The following is a 24,733-nucleotide window of genomic DNA, read 5'->3' on the forward strand; positions in this document are numbered from 1 at the left end:
TGCTGTCCAGCTATGCAGGACTTTTCACCAGCCCCGCCTTTGCCACCACTGGCAAAGGTCCCCCCAGCTTCCATTTCTGTGTCTGGCTCTCCTTCCTCATCTCTGGCTTTCCCAGTGCTAGCTCTGTTTTGCCTGTGTTTTGCAGGGACCCCAACAAGCCTGTCCCCCAGGACACCAAGTTCATCCACACCAAGGCCAATCGGTTTGAGGAGGTGGCCTGGTCCAAGTACAACCCCCGTGACCAGCTGTACCTGCACATCGGGCTGAAGCCACGGGTACGTGACCACTACCGGGCCACCAAGGTGGCTTTCTGGAAGCACCTCGTTCCCCACCTGTACAACCTGCACGATATGTTCCACTACACCTCCACCACCACCAAAGTGCCGCCCCCTGACACCACGCAGAACTCCCACATCACCCGCCGCCCCAATGGCAAGATCTGGACCACCAAGCGCCCTGCCATCTCACCTGCCTACAACAGTGACAACGGGAAGGAGAAGTGGAGCCCAGAGCAAGAGGCAGGCACCCTGCTCGAGAGCCCCCGTGACTACTCCACGGAGCTGAGCGTCACCATCGCCGTGGGCGCCTCCCTTCTCTTCCTCAACGTGCTGGCCTTTGCCGCCCTCTACTATCGCAAGGACAAGCGCCGGCAGGACACGCACCGGCAGCCCAGCCCCCAGCGTGGCACCACCAACGACATGGTCCATGCGCCGGACGAGGAGATGCCGTCCTTGCAGGTGAGCCAGGGCCACCACGAGTGCGAGGCTGTGCCGCCTCACGATGCCCTGCGCCTGGCTGCTCTGCCCGACTACACCCTCACCCTGCGCCGCTCTCCAGATGACATCCCGCTCATGACCCCCAACACCATCACTATGATCCCCAACTCGCTGGTGGGGCTGCAGACCCTGCACCCCTACAACACCTTCACCGCCGGCTTCAACAGCACGGGGCTCCCGCACTCACACTCCACCACGCGGGTATAGCCGCCCGCCACCTGCGCACACGCATGCCCGCACGCACATGCACGCACAGACACTGGCAGAGGGACTGCCGGGGCCAGCGGAGCTCCCCGGGAGGAGAGGCAGTGCCGTGGATGGTGCGGCTCTGCAGCCGGAGACCTGCGGGGTCCCAGCGCGGCCGAGGCCCGCTCCCCCCGGCGCTTTCTTTCGTTCCTGTCTAACTTTCGAGAAGTGCTTTGACTCTCCCTGCCTCCCCATGGGTCGCCTGGGGGCGCTGCTGGGATGCAGGGGGGACACAGCGCAGCCCCCGCGCCCATGCCCTGGCACAGGCAGGCAGGAGGGGACCCCGCTGGCAGCAGCCACGGGGCTCCCTGCACCAGGGCTGTGCCTCCCCCAGGGCGATCACATCTCCAGCGCTCTGCCTGCTGAGCTCCTCTGGATGGATGAGGAGCGATGAGTGGGGCTGGGCATCCCGTCAGCTGGTGCGCAGCATCCTTGGGCAGCTTGCTTGGCATCCCCAGGGCCCTGGAATCGGCTCCTTCCCAGTGTTGAGAAGCGGCCGTGGGTCATGGTGCTACAGGCAGAGGGAGCAGGCAGGGCCCAGAGACCTGGCCTCGTGCTGGGTGCAGGCGCTGGGGCTGGTGCCGGGGGCTGGGGACCCTGGGCGCAGAGCCCCGGGCTGGAGACTTGGCACATCCACCCCTCTTTGCGCTGCAGAGAATCTCTTTTGTGTCAGTTGTTTCTCTTTGCAGAGACGTTTTTTAAGCAGATCTTTAGTTCTTTACACAACTAACGGAGTCGCCGCGTTTTGTCCTTTGTAAAGATTTTAAAACCAAGTGTTCTTGATACAAAATAAAAAGCCAGTTGGAAGCCAGCTTGTGCACACGGTGCTGGCGCCCCACGGCCCCCACGGGCACAAGGCAGAGTGCTGCCTCCTGCCCTCTTTTGTATTTTTGATATTCTCCCTCCTCTGTCGCCCATGCCCACGTGTCTCAGCCAAACAGCCAACCCAATGGGCCGGACGGCGGGCACCCACGGCCCCAGCCCTCCCTGCTGCCACCACAGCCCCTGCCACCCACCACCCCGCAGGGGCATCAACTGCTGTGAGCACCATCTGCCCGCACCCCGAAAACCAGGGCAGACCCTCAGCACCATGTCCCAGTGGTCCCCAGCCCACCCTGCTCCCTTGGGGGCACCCCAGGTCTCTTCACCACTGCCCGCGGGCAGCTGTGCCCTCCCTGCTCCCCAGCGGTTTGCAGCTTGCGGCAGGGTGTGCAGCACTGGGGGCACTGGCAGGGTTAGGGTGAAGCTGCTCACCAACAGCTGCTCTGCCGCCCGCCTTGCTCCTGCTGGGGCCTTCCCCCCATCGTGGGGTGACCCCAGCTCTGGCATCTGGGGCATGCAGCTGGTATAGAGCAGGGCTGCTCGAGTGGGCAAATGGGGGTGATGGGGCTGGGAGACCCGCTCGGCTGGTGGTGGCCACGGAACCGCAGGCAGCTGCGGGTGGCAGGGCTCAAGGTTTTGGTGCATCTGGGTGTGGGAACCCACATGGGGCAGCCCAGTCTCAGCTCCCCCCATGGCGGGCACTGGCCCCCAGGGCAGGGCCTGAGGAGGCGTGAGGAAGGATCAGGTCCTGTGGGGACACCATAACTCATCCCTGTGCAGTCGGTCCGGCTGGCAGACGCTGCCAGAGCTGGCGGCCGTGACGCACCGGTGCCGGCTGGCCCTACAACCTGGGGCCAGCACACCCCGGCCCTGCACCCTGCCACGGCCCCGGGCAGGGCTGAGGATCCTCATTGGAGAATGTATTTATACCCTGTCACCCGCGCAAAGTAACAAATTCCAAATAAAACAGAAGTGATATTTTTAATAGTAGTGTGTCTTAACGTCTTCTTGGAGTGTGCAGGGGCCAGGGGCTACCAGGCTCAGGGGGGCCATGGCTGTGCCTGCTGGCAAGGGGTCTGGGCAGTCCCCATGTCTGCGGCACCCACGCTGCGGGTGCAGCAGGAGGATCCTGGGATCACCCCAGCACAGTACACATGCAAACCAGCAGTGTGGGACCCAGGTGCTGCAGTGTGGGGGGTCCCCGCTCGCCACCAGCTCTGCTGCCCCACCACCACCATGTGGGATCTCATCTTCCCCTACCCCCCCCCGCTTTTCCCAACCCAGCTCCCTTCCCCCTGCTTGCCAAACAGAAAAGCTGCTGGTTTCATTTCTTTTTAATGTAATTTCAACTGGAGTTGCCATGGAAACCAGGCATGGGGCCTGAATTGCCTGCAGGCAGCATGCAGGCAGCAGAGCCAGGGCTGAGCCCCAAGCCAGGGGGGCAGGGGGCAGGCGAGGAACAGTGGGGGACTGCATGGGGGGCTCTGCCCTGCTGTCCCAGGGCCCATTGCAGCTACCGTGCCACTTGCACATGTCACCCCACTCAGCACCGTGCTCCAGCCCCTGTGCCAGATCCCCCCAGTGCTGCCCAAGGCAGGGGTCCTGCAGCCCCTGCCAGCCTGTGCCCTGTGGTCTGGAACAGCAGTACATGGCCGGCAGCATGGGCATGCCCTGGGAGCACCAGCCAGGGATGCTGGTGGACCCCTCACTATGGGGCAGATGGGGAGGGTAGGGAAGGTTCCAGTGGCGGGCAGGGTGACATGCCATGCTGTGCTGTGCCACCAAGGGCAGGGACACTGCGGGGCAGTAGCCACAGAGCCAAGCTGTGATGGGCCGACGGGACTCCTGCCCAGGGCTTGGGGCTGCCTTCCCTTAGTCTTTTTCATGCCAACAAACAGAACTGCTCCCTGCAGGTTCAGATCTCTGGGCAAGAGAGAGCTGCTCATCTGAATCCAGACCTGCAGCCCCTTCCAGTGCTGCCCCAACTGCTGGCCCCTCTGATCCACACCACCTGGCAGCCGCAGGGCTGCCATCCCAGTGCCCTCCATTGCAGCCACCAAGTGCCCCTGGCTAATGACCAGCTGGGAGAGAAACCAAGGTAAAAAACTCACATCAGGCCACGGGGTCAGGTTTCCATAGAAATGCTGATGCTCTGCAGCATAGCTCCAACAACAGCCCCTTGCCGTGTTGCAAGCAGCAGGGCCAGCCCTGCCTGGTGGCGAGAGGCCCATCCAGGTGATGTTGGCATCACCAGCTGCCTACACTGCGGTGCCCAGTGCCCTTTTGAAGGGGAGATGCCTCCCTGCCCCACAACAGGGGCTTGCCCTGCCATTCTGTCCCCCCTCCTCATCCTTGCACAGCCCTAGCTGCCTGCTGTCCCTGTGTTCCAGCACGGCCACCCCAGCTAGAACCCTAAGGGTAATCTGGTGACAGATGACATGTTGCTATTACACTGTCTTTGCAAAACTCCTGAGCCTGCCATCTGTCCAGGGTGTCCTTGACCATTAACAGTGTTTTTTTGGAGACCTGACAAAGCCCAGGGGACACTGTGTCCCAGAGGGTACATGCCATTAACATCTCTGTGATGATTGTGGGACACCCTCAGCTTCAGAGGACATTGCCCAGAGCTGTGGCTGCCCCATCCCTGGCAGTGCTCAAGGCCAGGTTGGACACAGCGGCTTGGAGCAAGCTGCTCCAGTGGAAGGGGTCCCTGCCCGTGGCAGGGGTTGGAGCTGGAGGAGCTTTAAGGTCCCTTCCAACCCAAACCATTCTATAATTCTATGATCTTCAGGGCTGCTGGCAAAGAGAAACATGAGGAAACTGCACCACAAAGGTGCCCCTGGCATGGGGAGGGGATGAGTGAACTGTGCCTGGCTACTTCCTCCTCCAGGAGCCACAGCCAGGAGGAGGGCAGGGATGCTGCTCTGCACAGCAGCATCACTGGGACAGTGTCCTGGTCCCTGATGCACCCAGGACAGCAGACCTACCGGTGGCAGGACAAGCTGTTACACCATGCGCTGCAACCCACTCTGCACCAAGCTGCAGTGGCACAAAGGATTCCTGTGCTCACCTGCTGCCAATGCCTTTCCCAAGCAGAGGTAAAACACAAACCAGGGGGTTTGTCTCTCTGAGGACGGCAGCGTTGATCCAGGGACTCCTGTCCTGCCATCAGCTCAAGACTGGATGCCTGGTGGCCCCTACACCATCCACAGCCAGCCAGGCTGAGCCATGCTTGGGGCCACCCCTGCCCTGGGCAGGACAGCAGGAGCAAGGGAGCTCTGAGAGCCTGCTCTGCAGCATCCTTTGCCTCCTGGCAGTGGGGATGTTTCAGCAGTGGTTGGAGCTGGGTTTCCTCGCAGGCTGCTGGGCTCTGAGGTCTCTCCCTAGCAAGATGCCAGTAGCTGCATCACTCTGGTCCCACCATCGATGTTGGCTCAGCCCTGCCCATCTCATCAGCTTGTCTGCATGGGACGTGCTCGCGTCCTCGAGCTCTTCACTTGCAGCTTCAGAACTTCAGATACCCAATTAACCCCGTAATTAATGTCATTAACAAAGAGCCCGTTGCTGGTCCTTATGGGCACAGGTGGGGCAGATTTCTGCTCACTGGAGGCAGCTTCAGCTCCAGGCTTCGTACAGCTTGCCCTGGACGGGCGGCTTTTGCACAATCGCTTTGCAACGGGCGCCAGTGTCGGGAGACCGGGACCGGCGGTCAGCGGCGGCCCCGGGCAGGGGAGGGTACTGCCCGCTGCCGCCCATCTCCGGCGCTTCTGGTCCTTCCATAACCTCCCGCTGAGGACAACGGGCGGGCAGGCAGCGGGCAGGCAGCGAGCAATGGGCAGCAGCGGGGGGGCAGCAGCGGGGGGGCAGCAGCGGGGGGGCAGCAGGGGGGGCGGGGGGGCAGCCGCTCCCGCTCACACGCGGTTTTCTCCCTTTTTCAGGGGGCTCCAGGCCCGCTCCCCCGCGCTGAGCCCCCTCGGGCGCGCGCGGCCCCACCGCCCGCTCGGCCCGGCCCCGCAGCGCCCCCTACTGCCACCGCGGGCGCAAATGGCGACCACGACCCCGCCGGCCCCGCTGCCCGCAGAGCCCACGGAGCCCCCAGCCCTGCTCCCAGCACCCCGACTGCTGCCCCCCAGCCTGACTCCTGCACCAGCCCCCCCAAACCCCCAGTGCCCCCCAGTCTGACCCCCCACCAGGGCCCCCCAATGCCCCCTCCCCTCCCTGGCCCCTCCAGCCCCTTGCCCATGCTGTCCCCTCTGCCTTCTCCCGTCCACTTCCCAGGCGCATCTCTTCCCCGCACCCCGCTCCGGGCAGGTCCCCCCGAGCCCCGGGATCGCGGCCCAGGGCGGTGCCGGCGGCTGCAGCCGCTCCCGCTGCCCCCGGGCGCTGCTGACTCACCCAGCGGTTTATCGCGGGCCGAGATTGCGGCCCCGGCCGGCCCCACCCGCCCCGCATCCGCCCGGCCGCCCCCGGCCCCCGCCGCTCCCCGCACCCGCCACGCGGCGGAGGGACCTCCCCTCGGCCCCGGCGCCCCGCGGTGCCACCCCCGCCGTCCTCACGGGGGGGTCTGTGCGGGGAGCTCCGTGCCGGGGGTTCCGTGCGGGGTCCCCGCGGGCCACCTCGGGGCAGAGTCGCCGCGTCCCGGCGCCTCGCAGGGTGCTGGGCGGCGGGACCTTGGAGCGGGCCGTGAGCCCGGTTAATCGTTGACCGCGTGTTTGCTCATCCCCGCGGCGCTTTTACACACTAGGTCTGGGTGCTGGTGGCTCTGCGGGGCCACATCAAGGCGCTGCGGCTGCGGAGCGGGGCTCCGCTGAGGGCCATGTGCGGGGCTCGCGGGGCACGTGGCAGGGAGGGCGCGTTCAGCGGGGATAGCGGCGGGGGCGGCTGGGAGCTCGAGGGGCTTCCCCCGCAGGGCCCGTCCCGTGCGGCGCTTCGGCCGAGCGCGGCCGGGCGAGCCGCGGTGTTTACTTGGCAGGGAGCAGGCCCTGGAAGGAGCGAGGCTGGCTGGGAGGGGGTGACGCGCCGCAGGGCAGTATAAAGTCCAGGGCGCTGCGTGGAGGCTGAGGCCGCTGCGCTCCTGAGAGCTTTGCCTGTCCTGGCGCTGAGGTGAGAGCCTGGGGGGCGCAGCACCGCTGCGGCGCTTGCCACACGCCTCCCGACTGGGGGGGCAGTGGGGGATCCAGGGTGGGGGCCTCAAAAGGCTTGGCCATGGTCTGGGGAGGGTAGAGCCAGGGGTGCTGGAGCGCTGGTGAGCACAGAGCAAGGAGCAAAGCTTGGCTGGGGCACCTACTGCCCTCCCCTCCGCTCCACCAGAGGGGCTTTGCCCACCACTGTTCCTGCAGCTGCAGGCATTCTCACCCTGGGATAAGGGGTGAAGGTACCATTGGGGTGGCACTGTTGCCCCACCGATCTGTAGGTCCCCATCTGGTAGATTTTACTGGATGTGCTGCCCCTCGCTTGAAGCTGGGGACAAAACCCGAGGGACATGTGTCACAGAGGGGAGATTTAGATTAGACATTAGGCAGAAGCTCTTCCCTGTGAGGGTGCTGAGGCGCTGGCACAGGGTGCCCAGAGAAGCTGTGGCTGCCCCATCCCTGGCAGTGCTCAAGGCCAGGTTGGACACAGGGGCTTGGAGCAAGCTGCTCCAGTGGAAGGGGTCCCTGCCCGTGGCAGGGGCTGGAGCTGGAGGAGCTTTAAGGTTGTTTCCAACCCAGACCATTCTGTTTCATTCTAAGAGAGCCTGACCCAGCCTAGAAGATCAGAGAGCTCTGGAGGAGACTCCAGAAGCCATGCAAGGAGTCGGTGGAACAGCTGGACATGGCATCGCTGTATTCCAGCCTGAACGTGCCTGGTCCAGGCAGTCCCAGCACCCTCAACAGCTCTTGCTGCTAACACCGATCCCCTGGCAGCAGAGCCTCAAGGATATGGGGGACCCATGGGAGCTGTAGCCAGCTCACTCAGCCCCACAGGACCCCACAGACTGCTAAACACCATGCTGGGGAGCAGCCAGACCCCAGCTCCAGTCATGATGCCCTGTGCCATCCCTGCAGGATGCTTGCAACAGGGTGTCCATCCAGCCCTGTGGTGCCTGTGGCACAGGTCCTGATGGGCAGAGCGATGAGCACCCCATAGCCAGTGGTCAGGGGGGACCATGGCCGGTGCAGGGCTGGGGGGGAGCGGGTGTGGGGCTGTGTGGAGGGAATGCAGCACACAGGCACTTTGTTTGGCCAGGGTGGGCGGAAGTCAGGGTGTTGGATCTGAATGCTAAAGTGTGTTGTTCAGGGGCCGATAAAGGCCTCATTGTATGTAAATAGTTTATAAAGCAGCATATGACTTCCAGTGCAGGGCAGTGGCGGATAGGGACGAGGGCAGGCGGAGCAGAGCTCTCCGGTGGGAGACATGAGACCTTAGAGGGGCCAGTGGGGGCAGCTCGCGAGGACCCTTTCTCACCGGCAGGTATGCGCTGCTGGGACCCTCCACACCGGGGGTGGCCGGGGGCACGTCCCAGCCTCATGCTGAGGGTGGGAAGCAGCTCCTGGGGCTGCTCAGTGCTCGTGGGTGGTCCCAACAGGGTGGTGGGGTCTGCGCTTGGGATGTGGGATCACCCCATGCACCCAGGCAGGGACGGCACTAGGAGGGTGGAGATGTATGGCTTTGCAACTGCCAGCTTGGGGCTCCTTGGCCCCACTGCTGCAGGAAATGGGGAGACGAGAGCAGGGAGGTGCTGGTGCAGAGGAGCCTGCGCAGGTCTTTATGTCCGTCGCTAGCGGAGAGCTCAGTGCTGGGTGTGGACTGGGCATCCCTGCAAAGGTGTGGGAGCTTCACCTCCATCCTCTGTGGCAGCCAGGGGTTAGGATCCCTATGGCAGTGTGGGGTGGCAGGGCAGGAGCAGCTGGCACCAACCCGTGTCCGGCCTGCCCTGAGCCGTGTCAGCAGTGGGAGCCACACTGCTGTCTGTCCGTCTTGCTGCCCACCTCCCAGGGCTGCGGCGCTGCACTGCTCCCTCCTGGAACTGTGCCGCTAGGGCTGCGACAGCCCGGGGCCCGTCCCACTCCTAACACCCTCTTGCTGCTCGCCCCTGCAGACGTGAGGAACGATGAACTGGGCTGGCCTGTACACAGTGCTGAGCGGGGTGAACCGCCACTCCACTGCCATCGGGCGCATCTGGCTCTCCGTCATCTTCATCTTCCGGATAATGGTGCTGGTGGTGGCAGCAGAGAGTGTGTGGGGGGATGAGAAGTCCGCCTTCACCTGCAACACCCAGCAGCCTGGCTGCAACAGCGTCTGCTATGACCACTTCTTCCCTATCTCCCATATCCGTCTGTGGGCCCTGCAGCTCATCCTCGTCACCACGCCAGCCCTTCTCGTGGCCATGCACGTGGCCTACCAGCAGCATCAGGAAAAGAAGCTGCTGGTGCTGACGGGGCATGCAGATCCCAAGCACATGGAGGAGGTGAAGAAGCACAAGATGCGCATATCGGGTTCGCTGTGGTGGACGTACGTCTGCAGTGTGGTCTTCAGGCTGCTCTTCGAGGCTGTGTTTATGTACATCTTCTACATGCTCTACCCGGGCTATCAGATGATGCGGCTGGTCAAGTGCGAGGCTTACCCCTGCCCCAACACCGTTGACTGCTTCATCTCCCGGCCCACAGAGAAGACCATCTTCACTGTCTTCATGCTGGTCACCTCCAGCATCTGCATTGTCCTCAACATGGCCGAGCTGGTCTACCTGGTGGTGAGGGCCTGTGCCCGCCGAGGCCAGCACAACTCCAACCCATCAGGGAAGGGCTCCTTCTATGGGCACAAGCTCTCCTCCGAGTACAAGCAGAACGAGATCAACCAGCTGCTGACGGAGCAGGATGGCTCCCTCAAGGACATGCTGCGGCGCAACCCTGGGCTGCAGGAGAAGGGCGATCGCTGCTCTGCCTGCTAGGGCTAGCGTTGCCGTGGCCCCAGCCCTTGCCCCTGCCCCAAAGCTGCCCCAGGGCCCTGTGCTGTCCCTGCCCCTGAGGAACAGCATCCCTCAGGCGCCAGGCCAGCCCTTCTGGATGTCCAGGAGGGCATCTGGGGCCATTAAATCTTGTTTCTCAGGCACTGCCTCCCTCCTTTCTGCTCTGGATGGGACATGCCAGGGGCTTGGGTGCCAGTGTAGGGTGCCTGCCCCTGCACCCTAGCCTAGATGGGTGCCCCCAGGGGGTGTGGGTGCTGCAGTGCCCAGGTCGGCTCATGGCCATGATGCCCTGGCAGCTGTCATGAAGGAGCAAGTGACCCCTGGGTGGCATTGAGCAGTGTCCAAGGGCTCACGCTCCCCCAGCACCAGCCCCTGCAGCCCCAAATATATTTAGAAAAGTGCCCAGACCAAAAATAGAGGTAAAATATTTCTGCAGTGGCTGCCTCCTCTGCCAGTCACTGTGAGAGCCACCAATGGGGCACACAGCTGCCTCATGCCCCCATAACCCTGCACCTATCAAGAGCCAGGCAGAGCCGGGCGGACCCATCCGCATGCCGCCGAGGAGCCAGAGACCAGCCGGGAAGGGGCCCTGCAGCACCTGCACCACCTTGCCGAGGGAAGCCGACCGCGCGGGAGCAGTGGGCTCTGCCCCACGTGCTGGCCAGCGGTGAGGGGTCCCCTTGCCGCATTGCCCCCACGGTGCTCCCGGCTCGGCTGGGCTGCTTTCTGCCGGAGGTCTTTGCTCCTGCTGCCCTCCCCACGACAGGTTAGGAGGTGCCATGGGATGTAGGGCGAGGACAGCCCAGGGGCAGCCTTGGGTCGGGTCGCTGCACATCTGCCTGGCCAGCGAACGGGGTGGTGGCTCGGTGGGTTGCGGGGTGGTCACGGCTGGAGGGTGGCTGTCTTGCAGGGCACGGCGGCACGTGCCATGGGGGACTGGAGCCTGCTGGGGCGGCTGCTGGAGAATGCCCAGGAGCACTCCACGGTGGTGGGGAAGGTCTGGCTCACTGTCCTCTTCGTCTTCCGCATCCTGGTGCTTGGGGCAGCTGCTGAGCGTGTCTGGGGTGATGAGCTGTCTGGCTTCTTCTGTGACACACAGCAGCCCGGCTGCCAGAACGCCTGCTACGACAGCACCTTCCCCATCTCCCACCTCCACTTCTGGGTCCTGCAGATCATCTTCGTCTCCACTCCCAGCCTCTTGTACCTGGGCCACATACTGCACCTGGTGCAACTTGAGGGGAAGGCACAGCAGCAAGCGGTGGCACGGGCCATCAGCAGGGCCCGGCGGCAGCGCTCAAGGCAACCCCGGCTCCCTGCCAGGGACATGCGGGGACGGGTCTGCATGCGGGGAGCCATCCTGAGGACATACGTCTGCAATGTTGTCTTCAAGGCTCTCCTGGAGGTGGGCTTCATTGTGGGCCAGTACGCCTTGTACGGGTTCCAGCTGAAGCCCCTCTACACCTGCAGCCGCTGGCCCTGCCCCAACACCGTCAACTGCTACATCTCCCGGCCCACCGAGAAGACCATCTTCATCCTCTTCATGCTGGGGGTGGCCTGTGTGTCCTTGCTGCTCAACATGGTGGAGATCTACCATCTGGGTTTCACCAAGTGCTGCAAGGGGCCAGGCCCCAAGTCCTGCATCCTGCCCAGTCCTGGTGGTCCTGCAGGGCCCTGCAGCTCCCGTGTCACCCTGCCCAGCAGCAGCAGGCCCACAGCACCTGGCAGAACCCCCCCCAGCCTAGCACCCCTGAAGAAGGCGGGTGCATGGCTAGGGGTGGCCAGCGGGTCCCACAGGAAGGTGCGAGGGGCAGACTTGGCAGTGTGATCAGGGCCTGATAAGATGCTCTGGGATGGGCAGTGCATGGGTGGCCACAGTGGTGGCTCTGTCTCTGGGCCTTGCCAGGCTTGTGGCACGAACCCCACAGCCAGCATGAGAGGGGCTCTGTGAACATGGCTCAGCCACAGCCTGTGCTCCTGGGAGCAGGGGCGCTCAGAGCAGGGCTGGGCTGGGGCCTGCTAACCCAAGGGGAGCAAATAAAACACCTACTGCATGTCACTCGCCTCCTGCTCTGCCACAGTCACCCCGGCATCGCTCTCCAGGTGGTCCATCCCATGGGCAGGCTGCATGGCCATGGCAGAGCCACTGCAGCCCTATGGGCAAGGGCTGGTACACACAGGTACAGGGTCAGGAGCCATCCTAGCACACCCGAGCGGCCAGCAGCATGCCAGTGGCCAGAAAAGGTAGGAAGTGCAGGCAGGGCTGGACAGGAGCAAGGTGCACAGCAGCAACGGGACACCAGCCCCGCTCTCCTGAAATGCCCACTCCATCTGGCAAGGGGAAGCAGGGGCTGCCGAAAGTTTTCCGCATCTTTATTTGAAATGAATGGTTTCCAGAGACACAGGGTTAGTCCTACTGCCCTGGCATCACTACAACAAGACTGGTGAGTGGCTCACTCTCCACATGGAAACAGAGAACAGGTGGCCCCGGGCCAGGGACCAGAACAATATATACAGGCTCAATAGGAGACCCATGTACAGCTGAAGAAAACCGACCAAAACACAAGGAGGGGCAGGAGGCAGCAGCACAGCCGGGGCCAGGCTCAGGCACCCTGCTGCTGCAGGAGGGAGGGCGCAGGCCAGGCAGTGCTCCTTGCTTCTGCCCGCGGCTGCCTGAGCCCACAGAGGCAGCAGAGGGACCCACAGATGGCACCTTGCACCCGGTAAGGGAGGTTAGGCCAGGAGAGGGGACAGGGGGGAAAGGGGAGCAGCGATGGCACAGACCCGTCTCCATCAATTTTCCACCAACTCAGAAAATATTAACGAAACTGAGGCAGGTGGCCCAGTGGTGTACACAGGAGGTGTCCCCTCAGTGAGGCCAGGGCTCTGCCCTCATGTTCCAGCACAGGAACCTCTCCCACCCCTGGGAACAAGCCCTTTCTCTGACACAGCAGCTCTCAGGATGCCAGGGGTCCTTCCCAACTGGCTCAAAAACACCATCCTGCTGCAGCAGCAGAGCTACCCTTCCTGCTGGGGCACCTGAAGCCTCCTCAGGGGAGGTGAAAGGAAGGGGGGAACTAAAAACCTGAGGGCCACTGGTCCCAGACAGCGCTCTTCAGTATTGTGCAGTTCAGAGGGGGTAGTGTCAGGGCTCTGGGTAGGGGAAGACAGGGCTTGGCAAGGGAAGCTGCCCCAGAGGCTCTGCCCCACTGTGCTGTGGGGGCTGGCCCTGGGGAAGATGCTTACCCAGCAGCCAGGAGAGGGGGCACGACTGAGTGTGGGGGCCACGTACAGAGAAGAGGCCTGTGATGAGCAGGATGGGGTGTCCAAGTCCAGTAATGACAAAGGGACAGCACTACTGCAGCACCATTCCCTCGCACGCTGCACAGCCCCCAGCCTGTAGCCGGGGGCAGAGACACGAGGCATCCAGGGCTGGGGCATAGCCAGCCTGGCAGCACCTCACTCTTAGTCCATGTCATCCTCCAGACTGCTGAGACGACTGTGCTCCTCATAGATCTCCCTCACGACCAAGATGCGGTTCAGCATGCTCTCCAGCATGCTCCGGTCCATGGGGATGACCGAGTACCAGAGTGGGGACTCTGCAATGCAGGACCGTTCGGGCTGCAGGTAGAAGACGTCGTTGCGGGTCCGCAGACTCTCGGGACTGTAGAGAGAGAGTGAGGTGAGCCCTGGGAAAGCCTGGCCTGCCCTCAAGACTATCCAGGTGGGGCTCAAGGCTTGTCACAGCCTCTCATCCTTTGGCAAGATGAGGACACAAACTGAGTCTGCAGCTCCTCGCTCAGGGCCAAAGCCCCTAAGCAGCCAAGCTCGCACTGCAGGAGTACTCATACTGTACACTCCTGCCTGGCTGGAGAGAGGAAAGTAGTGGAAGGGGGCAGAGAGAAGCATTCTCTCAACCATGGTCTATACAAGCAGTGCAGACCCTGAGCAAGGCTTCACACTCAAGTACAAATGTTTGGGGAGCAGCAGCCACTCCACAGGGTCCCACCAAAACTGAGGTAGCCTTAAAATGGCATATGCCATAGTTTTCCAGAGAAAGCCTCACCATTTGGAGAGGTAAAACTCATAGAACTTGACTGGGCATCGAAGCGGGTTCATCCTGTTCTCCCGCTGCTCCAGCATCGGTACCTCCTCTTCACGTTTCCGCTTTCCAGAGCTACCATCTGCAGAGGGGGAGAGAGCAGGATCATGGCTGGGACCTGACAGGGGAGGCAGGGAGAGGGGCACAGAGATGCTCTGTCAGACCCTACCTCGGCCTTTCTTCTGCTTGGCAGGAGCATAGTAGCGGATGCTCACCACCTTTGACATGCCACGTGCCGTGGTGCACTTGCGGGACTGGCGCACCACGTTGGTGAAGGACAGCTGCATGTGCTCCTCTGCTGTCTGCAGCCCAAAGAACTTGGTGTTGAAGAACATGAGGGTGTTGAGGAGCACAAAGGGTGAGTAAACACCCAGCTGCTTGCACTCCCAGAGATGCTCCTCCTCAACACGTGAGAAAACTGTGTCTGCAACACACAGAGGAAGAACCAAGTCACATCAACAGTGCCTTTGTGGCAATCCCTTCATCCTGCTGAGGCAAGCTAACTGCAAAAGACTGATGCTTCACAACACCCCCTCTTCCAAGAAGTTATTTCTCCAGAGCCATCTGCAGAACTAAATGCTGGCTCTGGCCAGCCACAAGCTACTTCAGAGCACAGCCAAACTACAGGCCAGAACCCAAATCAATCTAACTACTCATTCCTATAGATGGCCATAAATGTCTTCCAGGCCAGTGCTCCACCACACTCAGCACAAGATGAATGAAAAGCAACAGGCAGGACAGACATTGCCAGACCAATATGCAGAGTCTAGACCTGTGAACTAACCGCTGCCAAAACAGAACAGGAAGGCAGTACAGATTACAGCATCATGAAAAGCCTCTGCCAAGGCTCTAAGTTAGTTTGCTCACAAGGCAGCAGCACAGGAACCCTGGCCAAACACATAGTACAGTGTGCAGGGCTCACCCATCTGCTGGGAACACAAATACATGTGCCCGCATGCCTCCAAGCTTGGTATCCTCTTTGCCAAACGGTAGAGACATCACTATAAAGAGCTGTAAAGATTCAAACTGTCCCAGGACGCAAAACAGCCATGCTCTGCTCCCAGCTACCCTGACTCTGGGCACAAGAAGCTACTGAAGCATGAACAAGGCCAGCTCTGGTGTCACTATGGGTCAGTATGACCCCAAGACACAGTGAGACTGTGCTGCCTATACCAAGGAAGAGGGTTGAGGCTGAGGGAGCACTATTAGACTGGAGGGATCCAAGGCTAGAAGCAAAAACTGGGTACATGTGGTGACTGAAGGTACTTTGGAGACACATACTATTTGGTAAGATCGTGGGTTGCCAGCCACTCAGGGACTTGTTCAGCTCCTGCACGAAGGTCAGGTAGTAAAGGTCTGTAAATATATTCACCATACGATTGTTCTCGAGCAGGTACTAAAAAGGACAGAACACACAGTCAAGAGAGACATGGTAGCACCTGGAATGCCAACCCATGCCAGAGAGCCCAGAGCCCACACAAAGAGCACCCCTCCTTGTAAAACCAGACCTGCAGGGCAGAGTCCTAAAACCAGCTGCTTCTGAGAGCTGTGAGGAAAACCCTGGGGTATGACACAGCAGGCTTCGTGCTGAAGAAGTGACTGAGTTTGGGGAGATCTCCCAGCCCTCCTCAGGGATGTGCGAAGCTGGGGAATAGCTGCCACCCTGCTACTGGGCTTGGGAACAAAGACTGAATGAGGCAGGCTGCTGCCCCGGGACAAGGCTCTGAAGGAGAGTTCAGTGAGCCTCTCTTGGTCCCCAGAAGGCAGAATAAAGGGTACAAGGTACCCCACACTAGATCCACACTAGGTCTGGCTGTGGAGGACTTGAGGCAGCAAGCCCTCCCTTACCTGCTGAATGCCAAGGCAGAGGTAATAGATGCTGTCTGGTTCGTAGCGCTCCCCATTGGGCCGTGTTATCTCCTTGACAAACTGGGCCAGGCCATAGTTGAGCTCAGCTGCTGTGCAGGCCAAGATATCTTCCTTGATCCTCATGGGCTTGGCTGAGGAGACAAGGAAGGCAGCCTCAGGCAACAGCCTGCAAGGGCAGGAGCACCTCAGCACCCCAGGACCCAGCTCCTGGGAGGTTTCTGCCACTCAGCCCCACCGAGACATGGCACTTACGGCCAAAGCGTAGCTCCTCTCCCTTGCTCGTCTCTCCTCCCGCATACTTGGCTTGCACCCAGGACTTCCAGGCATTCACACCGTACGAGTAGTTCAATACTGTGCAGCTGGGCTGGCTGCTCATTGAGTCCCGGGAACAGCTCTCAGAGAGCACCAGACGCTTCTGCCCCTGCAGAGAGTTGTAGTGTGAGACTGGGCACCTACCCGGGACAGATGCAGGAGTCCTGGCCACCCCTCAGACCTGCTGACTGCCAGCTCCCTCCCCACTGTACCTGTGTGTGTGCCAGCAAGCATCCTTGCCAACAAGGCCCATTAGTTATGAGGAGCACAGGCAGGAAAGAGGCCAAGTCTCACATGACCTGTGGCATTCAAAGCTCCTCTGAAGTGACAGGCAAGCATTTTCATTCCATGAGTGGCCCACAGGCCAGGCATGCCCCGAAAGGAGAGGGCACAACCTTCCCAGCACACCAAAGCCTCTGGCACACTTCACCTCATACACAGAATAACAGAATGGTTAGGGTTGGAAAGGACCTTAAGATCATCCAGTTCCAACCCCCTGCCATGGGCAGGGATGCCTCACACTAGACCATGTCACCCAAGAATCTGTCCAGCCTGGCCTTGAACACCACCAGGAATGGAACATCCCACAGAGCAGCTCCTACTCCAAGCCCAAAGAGCATTAAACAGGCAATACCTATTGAAAGCTCACCTTTCGGACAGCACGAGGCAGATCTTGCTCTGTGGACACATCATCTGGTCCCACCAGTCCACAGTCAAATAGAAAGTCCACGCTGGGGTTGATGTCTAGAGGGTCTGAAAGTAAGCACAGGCAGAAGGGCTCAGCTGAGACTTCTCATCCTGTCCCCTGCCCTGGTCTGGTTCTTACAGCAACATGAAGAGGGAACATGCAGCTCAACACTTCACACCATCCACCTCTGTCTGGCATGAACTTTTAGCCACAGCCCAACAGACGAAATGCAGCTCTGTCAGATGCTGCTAAGCTTTCTTAGACTAACCAGAGCCCCACAGTCTTCCTTCTGACAGCTTTTTTTGTTTGTTTGTATTTTAAACCTGAGGAACATTCCTCATGCTCTTGTGCCAGGCCAGCATGGCACAGGCACCCTAATCACAGAATCCCAAGGATTGGAAGGGACCTCAAAAGATCATCTAGTCCAACCCCCCTGCAAGAGCAGAGTAACCTAAAGTACATCACACAGGAACTTGTCCAGGCGGGCCTTGAATATCTCCAGTGTAGGAGACTCCACAACCTCCCTAGGCAACCTGTTCCAGTGCTCTGTCACTCTTACAGTAAAGAAGTTCTTCCTGATGTTAACATGGAACTTCCTATGCTCCAGTTTACACCCATTGCCCCTTGTCCTATCACTGGATATCACTGAAAAAAGCCTAGCTCCACCATCCTGACACCTACCCTTCACATATTTGTAAAGACTGATGAGGTCACCCCTCAGTCTTTTCTTCTCCAAGCTGAAGAGACCCAGCTCCCTCAGCCTCTCCTCATAAGGGAGATGTTCCACTCCCTTAATCATCTTTGTGGCTCTGCGCTGGACTCTTTCAAGCAATTCCCTGTCCTTCTTGAACTGAGGGGCCCAGAACTGGACGCAATATTCCAGATGCGGCCTCACCAAGGCTGAGTACAGGGGGAGAAGAACCTCTCTTGACCTACTAACCACATCCTTTCTAATGCACCCTAAGATGCCATTTGCCTTCTTGGCCGCAAGAGCACATTGCTGGCTCATGGTCATCCTCCTATCCACCAGGACCCCCAGGTCCCTTTCCCCTTCGCTACTTTCCAGCAGGTCACCCCCCAGCCTGTACTGGTCCATGGGGTTGTTCTTCCCCAGATGCAAGACTCTACACTTGCCCTTGTTAAATTTCATCAAGTTTCTCCCCGCCCAACTCTCCAGCCTGTCCAGGTCTCGCTGAATGGCAGCACAGTCCTCTGGTGTGTCAGCCACTCCTCCCAGTTTTGTGTCCTCAGCGAACTTGCTGAGGGTGCACTCAGTTCCCTCATCCAGGTCGTTGATGAAAATATTAAACAGCACCGGTCCCAGCACCGACCCCTGAGGAACTCCACTAGTCACAGACCTCCAGCTAGATTCTGCGCCATTGACCACAACTCTCTGCCTTCTTCCTTTCAACCAGTTCCTGATCCACCAATTCCTGATCCACTAATTCCCTGTCTTTTCCTGCTAGCATGCCTCAGCATTGCTGTGCTCCTGCAAGTCCCTGCCTCTTCTTCCATGTTCTGCCTGCTAATGGACACACAGCAATTCTGCTGTCTCACAGGATGTCATGTCCTGTCCAGGTCTCTCTCTTGCCTTGCTGGATCCTCTGAAATGATCATCCATAAGCATACCAGTGCCGCTGCTCTGGTCTTAGTGCTGTTAACACAGCTTCTCATACCCCCTTCTCTGCAGACCTATGATCACAACAGGTCAGTTAGTCTAGGCAAACACACACTCCTTCAGAAGTGTTGATCTCCTCACCCCTGCTGCAAGCAGTCATCTGCAAGAACTCTCAGTTCCTGGCCTCAATCCTGCTCAGTCAGAGGGGACAGGGAGGCAAGTTCACTCAGCTCCTAATGCTGCTGGCAATGGTCAGCCAAGGGCAGTGGGAGGACCCTGCTGCAGCATGAGCAGTCGTGCATGCCTGCTTCATCCAGCACTTACTCTTAGGGAAGTCAGCCTCCAGGTCCTGGCCCGGCTCATCGAGAACATTTGCCATCTTGACAGCCATAGCCAACACATCGTCCCGTGCTGGTCCAAACAGATCACAGTCCTCCAGGAGGCCCTCTGCACTTTGGTTACTCACCAGGTCTGCAATGCAAAAGCAGATCATAAACCCAACTTTTAAGAAAGTGTGTTGTCTGTTTTGCCTGTGACAGCTGGGAAATGAAGTCAGGCTCCCGGCAGCAGAGCAGGTCCATAACATCTGCACTGCCCAGCTTTCCCTGGACAGCAAGGAATCTGATGTTCTTCCTTGCCACAGCCCTAGTCACTAGTGCTTGAGGAATGGAGCCCCCAGTAAAAAGATCTGTGAGGTCAGGACTGCTGGTCTTCTGCCTGTGAAGCTGCTTTAGGCAAGAGCCTGAACCTGAATAAACAGTGCTGCACATGTGCCACAAGACTGGCATCCCCAAAAGGGACAGTGGCAGACACCACTTCCTGCTGCAGCTTTTCCCTGCTGGTACCTCCTCAGCAGAAGTTGAGGACTTGCTCTTTCCCGTTGCCTTTTCAAAGGCTTTGGAAAGCTTTAGGAGAGCTGCAGTTCAGGCAGATTATCCAGCTTCAAGAGCTGGCAAACCCCACATCATCCCAGCTGTTGGGCCAGACCAAACCACGGCAGAAACCTACCACACAGGTCTGAGGAGGCTTTGTCCAGTTCCTCAGCCTCTGCAATCATTTCAGCCATGGCCAGGATGTCAGCCTCCAGGGGATTGGAGGGGATCTTCACCTTCAGCTCCTCAATAGTCTCCACAATCTTATCTGTGCTCTCCAGCGTGGTGGGCAGGAACATTGGCACAGGTACCTGTCAACAGCAGCACACCAGGCAGAAAACTGACACTCAGCCAACTAGTGCAAAAGCAGAGGCAGGAGAAGAGGATGGACACAGAAGCAAGGCAGGATCAAGACAGTAAGGGAACACAAGCAGGTGGAGTGTGTCGCTTACCGGGACAGGCATGGAGAAAGGCACAGGTACTTTCTGGCAGTACATATGCATAGGCACAGGCACGAAGATCGGGACAGGGATTGGCAACACAATCACCTGGGGCTTCCAGTCAGCCTCTGACAAGAACAAAAGTACATCAGTGAGCTTGCTCCCAAGCAGCTCCTCCACCCAGCCCTGCTGTGCACTGCCACACCCCAGCCATCCAGCACCAAGGCCTTCTAGTCACCAGCTTTTATGACTCATGGGCAGACCTGGACCAACAGCAAGCCAAACAGCCCTGCAACAAGAGAAGCTCAGCAGAGGTGCAAGCCCTGCTCTTATGTGGCCCTACTGAGAGTTACCTTGCATATCACAGAATCCCAGACTGGTTTGTGTTGGAAGGGACCTCAAAACTCATCCAGTTCCAACCCCTGCCACGGGCAGGGCCACCTTCCACTAGAGCAGCTTGCTCCAAGCCCCTGTGTCCAGCCTGGCCTTGAACACTGGCAGGGATGGGGCAGCCACAGCTTCTCTGGGCACCCTGTGCCAGCGCCTCAGCACCCTCACAGGGAAGAGCTTCTGCCTAAGTGCTCATCTCAGTCTCCCCTCTGGCAGGTTAAAGCCATTCCCCCTTGTCCTACCACTACTTGGTCTTATAAAAGGTATTCTGGAGACCACACACACACATGCCCAACAGGAGCTACACAGTGGAACCTGCTCAGCAGATAGCCCCTCAGGCAAGCTGACAATCTCCAGAGGAAGAGTTGTCCCACAAGAGGTGGGATCATGCTGCAGTGCTCTCTGTGTCTCTCCTTTTGCTGCTGATGGAAATGGGCTCCCTACCTCCCACCCTGCTGTGTGTGCCCTGCAGCATCCTGAGACTCTTCAGCATGGTGCCAACAACCCAGCCACTCTGCACAGCATTCCAAGCTGGATTCACATTTATTCTGGAGCAGGGACATGGCACTGGCCTTTTCAAAAAGCTCCTGTAATCCTGTCATTATGTCTTGTTTTCCTACCTGTTTGACATCCTTTGGACTTCATTTCTATCTTGCAGGAAACGCCCCGGTTCTGCATCAGTGGCTTACACATGGCAGCTTTGTTTTTCCGAGGGGTGGCTGGAAGTACAGGGGCAGGGGGTGGCGGCGCAGCTGGAGACATCTGGGCTGAGGAGGCCTTTGCTGAGAGCTGAGGAAACACAGAAAGCAGGAGGTTGGTGTCCACCTGGGGCAGCACCACCTCTTCTCCACCACAGGTACAGCTGGAAGGACTCCCAAAGCACCTCCTGGAGTCTGGCACACATAGACCTGGAGAAGGACTGCCAAGCTGCTACTACTACAGCGAGCCTGTACTGCACCTCTGCAGCTGCCAGCAGGGAGCCTGGCACTGCTGGGACAGTGACTGTCCCCAGGCACAGGGGAGCACAGTGGCAGGCTGACTGGGAACCTATCATCAATTCCCAGGGAATGGTTATTCTTCCTTCTTGCAGGAGATATGCTGATGCTGTCCTCCCCAGCAGCTCTTACCATCTCCCACTACTCAGCCATCTTAGAATGTGCTGGTGGCAGAAGAATGAAATCTCCCTGAGCAATGGCAGATCTGCCCTCTCTTTGGGGACAGCCACTTTGTGCTATTTTGCAAACTCCTACCTCCAGTGTGCCTTACCGTGTTAGTCTCTGCCTTCTGTAGGGAAGGAGCAGGTGGCTTTGGCTCTGAAGTCTGACCTGTAAGAGAAAGCAACAGCTCTAAGTTCAAGAGCTCCTGGGCCAACAGGTCCCAGTGCTGGGACTGAAGGTGGCAGCAGCTAGAGCACAGGGACAAGCTCCCCAGAAACTGCTCCGGGCCGCTCCAGGAACAGTTAATGCTTCCACAATTTCTAGTCCTAGCAGCTCAGAAGACACTACACCTACAAAATCAAATTATTCCCATGTCATTTTGTGCTCCCTTACAGTCCACCCAATCCCCATCACAGCAGGTCAGGAGAAATCCCAGCCCCTTGTAGAGAGAATCCAGGGCTCTACTCCCAGCTCTGCCTATTGGCTTGCTGTACCGAGCCATGGCCCCTCCCTGTGCCTCCATCTCCCTGCTACAAAGATCTTGGCAAAGTGCTTAGAGATCCCTAGGAAGAAGGTGACAGAGCTAGCAGTAGCACTGTGAGATATCCCAGAAAGCAAAGACAGCTTTGCCCCAGCCCAAGGGATGCAATGGATTTCCCCTAGGAAAGAGGGGACCACCTGCAGGGAAGAGGCACGTGGTGGACACTAGTCTCAGGTGGTGACAGCATCATCCTGGCTTGGATGATAATTCCAGCTCATTTGCGCTGCAGAGAACCTGCACCCATCTCAAAGGCTGATGAGCTAAAAGAGCACCTTCATCCAAGTCTCCAGTGAGCCCTGGTTACCCATGTGGCTGGGAAAGAGCTGCCTTCTACAGCATTGACTAACCATGAGCCATGCATGAAGGAGAAACTTGCAAGGAAAACAGCAGGTCTCAGCACCCAAAGGGAGTGGCAGGTCCATTTGCACCTCCTACACAGATGGGCTCTCCAGGAAAGACCCAATGGACTTTTGCACCGTGCAGCTTTCCTCTGTCCCAAGGAAATGCAGGATTGCTCTTGAAAAATTGGAGGCCCAGAAGGCTTCATTTGCTGACCACCACATGGGGATGGGCAAGTTCCATTTGGAGGAAGCTCCTTAGCCTGCAGCTGAGCATTCAGCCATAGGATCTGCAACAGTCTCAATGGGTCCAAGAACTCCCCCTCACCAGCCCAAAGTAGACAGACAGCAGGTCTAGGTGGGAGACATCAATGGCTTGAATGAGAAAAGACAAGCTATGGAAAATGAGCAGAGTTTCTGCCACAGCAGAATCAAAAGCAAAGTTGATTGCCCCACAGACCAATGATTCAGAGCTAAGGGAAACAAGATCCTCCTGCCACAAAGCTCCATGTGCTACATGTTCAGGCTTCCAGGAAAGCTGCAGCCTGTTCTTTGCTCTCATCCCAGCACCAGCCAGGAGCTGCAAAGAAGCTGCACTGCCTGCACCAATCATGACTTCTGACCCTCTGTCCTCTCCAGCTGGATGGCCCCATGCAGAGCCAGTTCCCCTTGGAAGTCTCTGGGCACAGTTCTGTGGCAGAAGCTCCTCAATCCCTCATCACACAGACTGTTCCCAGCAAAGGAATGGCCACTTTCATTGTCAGCCAGCACTCCCAAGATCACTGGGGTGGCAGCAGCCACTGGGTCACAGGAATGAATGGTTTTGGGCAACCACTGGCTGCAGGAGAAGAAGCAAGTAGTCAGCAGCTCTGCTCAAGATGGGCCTGAAATCCAGACAGTCCCTTGTGAGCTGGCAACACAGCTACCAGGTACACAGGAGACCCTGGCTGGATGAGGCAGAAGCTATTCCTCACCATGCACTGACAAATTGCTCCTCCCAAAATCCCACACACAGCATTCTGGGCTGGAAAACTCTTTGTGTAAGCACATGGCAGGCCCTGGCTCCATCACCCTTCCTCAAGCTTAGCGGCATGGCACAGTCCTGGGACAAGGGTGTCCACAACTATTCCACAACTAGCAAGGAATGAGTGTGCCAGGACACACAGAGGGTCCAGTGCCACCAGCGTCATTCACCAAGCATGGCAGCTGCTGGGGCAGATCAACTCAGCTCAGCTAAGTGCTCACCACTGCTGATAAGCTTTTCGTTGGCTGCCCTCAAAGCCCTGTGCCTCACAGGGTGCATGGAGAGGCAGCTGTGGCATGGTGAAGGGTGGTGCCCCACATGCCGAAAAGCAAAGTTCTTGAGGGACCTCCACAGGTGTGGCAGAGACGCGGATCAGAGGGTGATGGTGGTGGTAGTGAAGGTACCTCTGTCTGTGGTCCGTGGCTCCAAGGAGAAATGGTGTGAAACATGCTTCCCTCTGCAGGCAGAGCTTGCTCTCTGTGCCTGTGTCCCAAAAGCAGTGTTACTAGTCCCTCACAGGAGAGATGCCTTGAAAGGAGCAGGCAAATGGAACAGCATGGCCAGGGCTGTGGAATCACCTGATGAGCTACATAAGCCAGCAAGTTTAACACCTCTTCCTCCCCTGGGCAGCAGGACAGTCTGTTTCCCATCGAGCAGACTCCCCCTGGGCACCCCTGTGCCAGCAGAAAGTAGAAACCAACACTTCCTTATCCAGGTCACTCCAGCGTGCTACCACTTGAGCAGTTGCCTCATGTAGCCTTTTATGGAGGGTGGCTCTTGGAGGGCAGGTTGAGAGTCCCCTTGCTGGGGGAACCTGCTGCTTCTGGCAGAGCAGCTCTGCTTTGCTGACTAAGCAGCACTGACATCCACAGCTTCCCCCATCTTGCATTCCATCCAGTGCTGTCAGAAGAGGAACCAGGAAGAGTCTAGAGATGGAGGATGAGGTCTCTCGCCGGAAGATTGTCTTGGTTTCCCCTTCTCGGTGCACCCCAGTCAGGGTTTTACACCTCATGCCTTTTGCTGCCAGAGAGGGCGGCAAAGCCCTGAGCCTGTGATGCAGGCATCTGTAGAAGCTTGACGAACCAAAGCGAGTCCCACCATAAGCTGCAGGTATTTTAACAAGATCACACAGATTATCTAGGAGATCATGGCCTATGAAAGACCAAGCAGAATGAGACTACACAAGTGTCCAAGGGCCAAGGGATGTCTTGTCACTGTCACTACGAGCACCTTCCATCCTGAGGGACCCCAAAGCACTTTGCAATCTTCCATGAGCAACTGGCTCAAGTTAATGATAGGAAATGGGGCAACAGGCAGTTAAAATCTCCTCTCCAGCTGGAACTCCACAGATGCAGAATGGGGTTATCCGGGACACGGGGTTGGCAACTCCTCAAAGCTGCAGCAATCTTTGGGTAAGTGGTAGGACTCCAATCTAACATCACAAGACAAGAGTGCTTCCAGCAGCTCAGTGCTCCCTCAAGATCGTTCTAGGTTCAGCTCTGGCTGAGGAGAGCCCACCTACAGCATCACCAGCACCACTTCCTGCAGCACCCTGCTTTTTCCTTGAATGTTTCCCATCCAAGCACTGACCTG

General features: G+C 58.7%; 5 protein-coding genes across 15 annotated transcripts in view; 4 read left to right on the forward strand and 1 right to left on the reverse strand.

Moving 5' to 3' along the window:
• Positions 1–2,829, forward strand: part of NLGN3 (neuroligin 3) — a 42,107-nt gene extending 39,278 nt beyond the window's left edge. For all 5 annotated transcript variants that reach the window (XM_065689582.1, XM_065689585.1, XM_065689584.1 and 2 more), the window contains one exon: positions 146–2,829. In XM_065689582.1, coding sequence (XP_065545654.1) covers positions 146–983 — 838 coding nt within the window. In that variant the 3' untranslated portion in view covers positions 984–2,829. The remainder of the gene's footprint in view (positions 1–145) is intronic.
• On the forward strand, positions 1,939–6,541 carry LOC136019228 (basic proline-rich protein-like). Its single transcript, XM_065689154.1, has 4 exons — positions 1,939–2,210; positions 2,625–2,791; positions 5,428–5,579; positions 5,783–6,541. Exons 1-4 carry the CDS (start codon positions 1,939–1,941, stop codon positions 6,539–6,541), a joined length of 1,350 nt encoding a protein of 449 aa, XP_065545226.1.
• Positions 6,542–6,770: 229 nt separating this feature from the next.
• Positions 6,771–9,935, forward strand: GJB1 (gap junction protein beta 1). 2 transcript variants are annotated; one of them, XM_065689602.1, is made up of 3 exons: positions 6,771–6,947; positions 8,182–8,297; positions 8,926–9,935. In XM_065689602.1, the coding sequence occupies exon 3, from the start codon at positions 8,938–8,940 to the stop codon at positions 9,772–9,774; it is 837 nt and encodes a 278-aa protein (XP_065545674.1). In that variant the 5' UTR covers positions 6,771–6,947; positions 8,182–8,297; positions 8,926–8,937; the 3' UTR covers positions 9,775–9,935. The 2 variants fall into 2 exon arrangements, with proteins under 2 accessions (XP_065545674.1, XP_065545673.1); XM_065689601.1 differs by lacking the exon at positions 8,182–8,297 and having other exon boundaries at positions 6,773–6,947.
• Positions 9,936–10,465: 530 nt separating this feature from the next.
• Positions 10,466–11,848, forward strand: LOC136019420 (gap junction alpha-3 protein-like). The gene has a single exon (XM_065689600.1). The coding sequence runs from the start codon at positions 10,721–10,723 to the stop codon at positions 11,615–11,617; it is 897 nt and encodes a 298-aa protein (XP_065545672.1). The 5' UTR covers positions 10,466–10,720; the 3' UTR covers positions 11,618–11,848.
• Positions 11,849–12,146: 298 nt separating this feature from the next.
• ZMYM3 (zinc finger MYM-type containing 3) overlaps positions 12,147–24,733 on the reverse strand; it is a 34,141-nt gene continuing 21,554 nt past the window's right edge. For 5 of the 6 annotated variants that reach the window (XM_065689579.1, XM_065689578.1, XM_065689581.1 and 2 more), the window contains 12 exons: positions 21,347–21,405; positions 20,701–20,869; positions 19,703–19,818; positions 19,387–19,561; positions 18,703–18,849; positions 16,722–16,825; positions 16,013–16,181; positions 15,740–15,891; positions 15,173–15,287; positions 14,061–14,315; positions 13,856–13,973; positions 12,147–13,453 (listed from right to left, as the gene is read on the reverse strand). In XM_065689579.1, coding sequence (XP_065545651.1) covers positions 13,255–13,453; positions 13,856–13,973; positions 14,061–14,315; positions 15,173–15,287; positions 15,740–15,891; positions 16,013–16,181; positions 16,722–16,825; positions 18,703–18,849; positions 19,387–19,561; positions 19,703–19,818; positions 20,701–20,869; positions 21,347–21,405 — 1,778 coding nt within the window. In that variant the 3' untranslated portion in view covers positions 12,147–13,254. Of the gene's footprint in view, positions 13,454–13,855; positions 13,974–14,060; positions 14,316–15,172; positions 15,288–15,739; positions 15,892–16,012; positions 16,182–16,721; positions 16,826–18,702; positions 18,850–19,386; positions 19,562–19,702; positions 19,819–20,700; positions 20,870–21,346; positions 21,406–24,733 lie in introns of those variants that run through there. The other variant, XR_010614867.1, reaches the window with a different exon arrangement.

The sequence above is a fragment of the Lathamus discolor genome, chromosome 9 (assembly GCF_037157495.1).
Source record: "Lathamus discolor isolate bLatDis1 chromosome 9, bLatDis1.hap1, whole genome shotgun sequence".
NCBI lineage: Eukaryota > Metazoa > Chordata > Aves > Psittaciformes > Psittacidae > Lathamus > Lathamus discolor.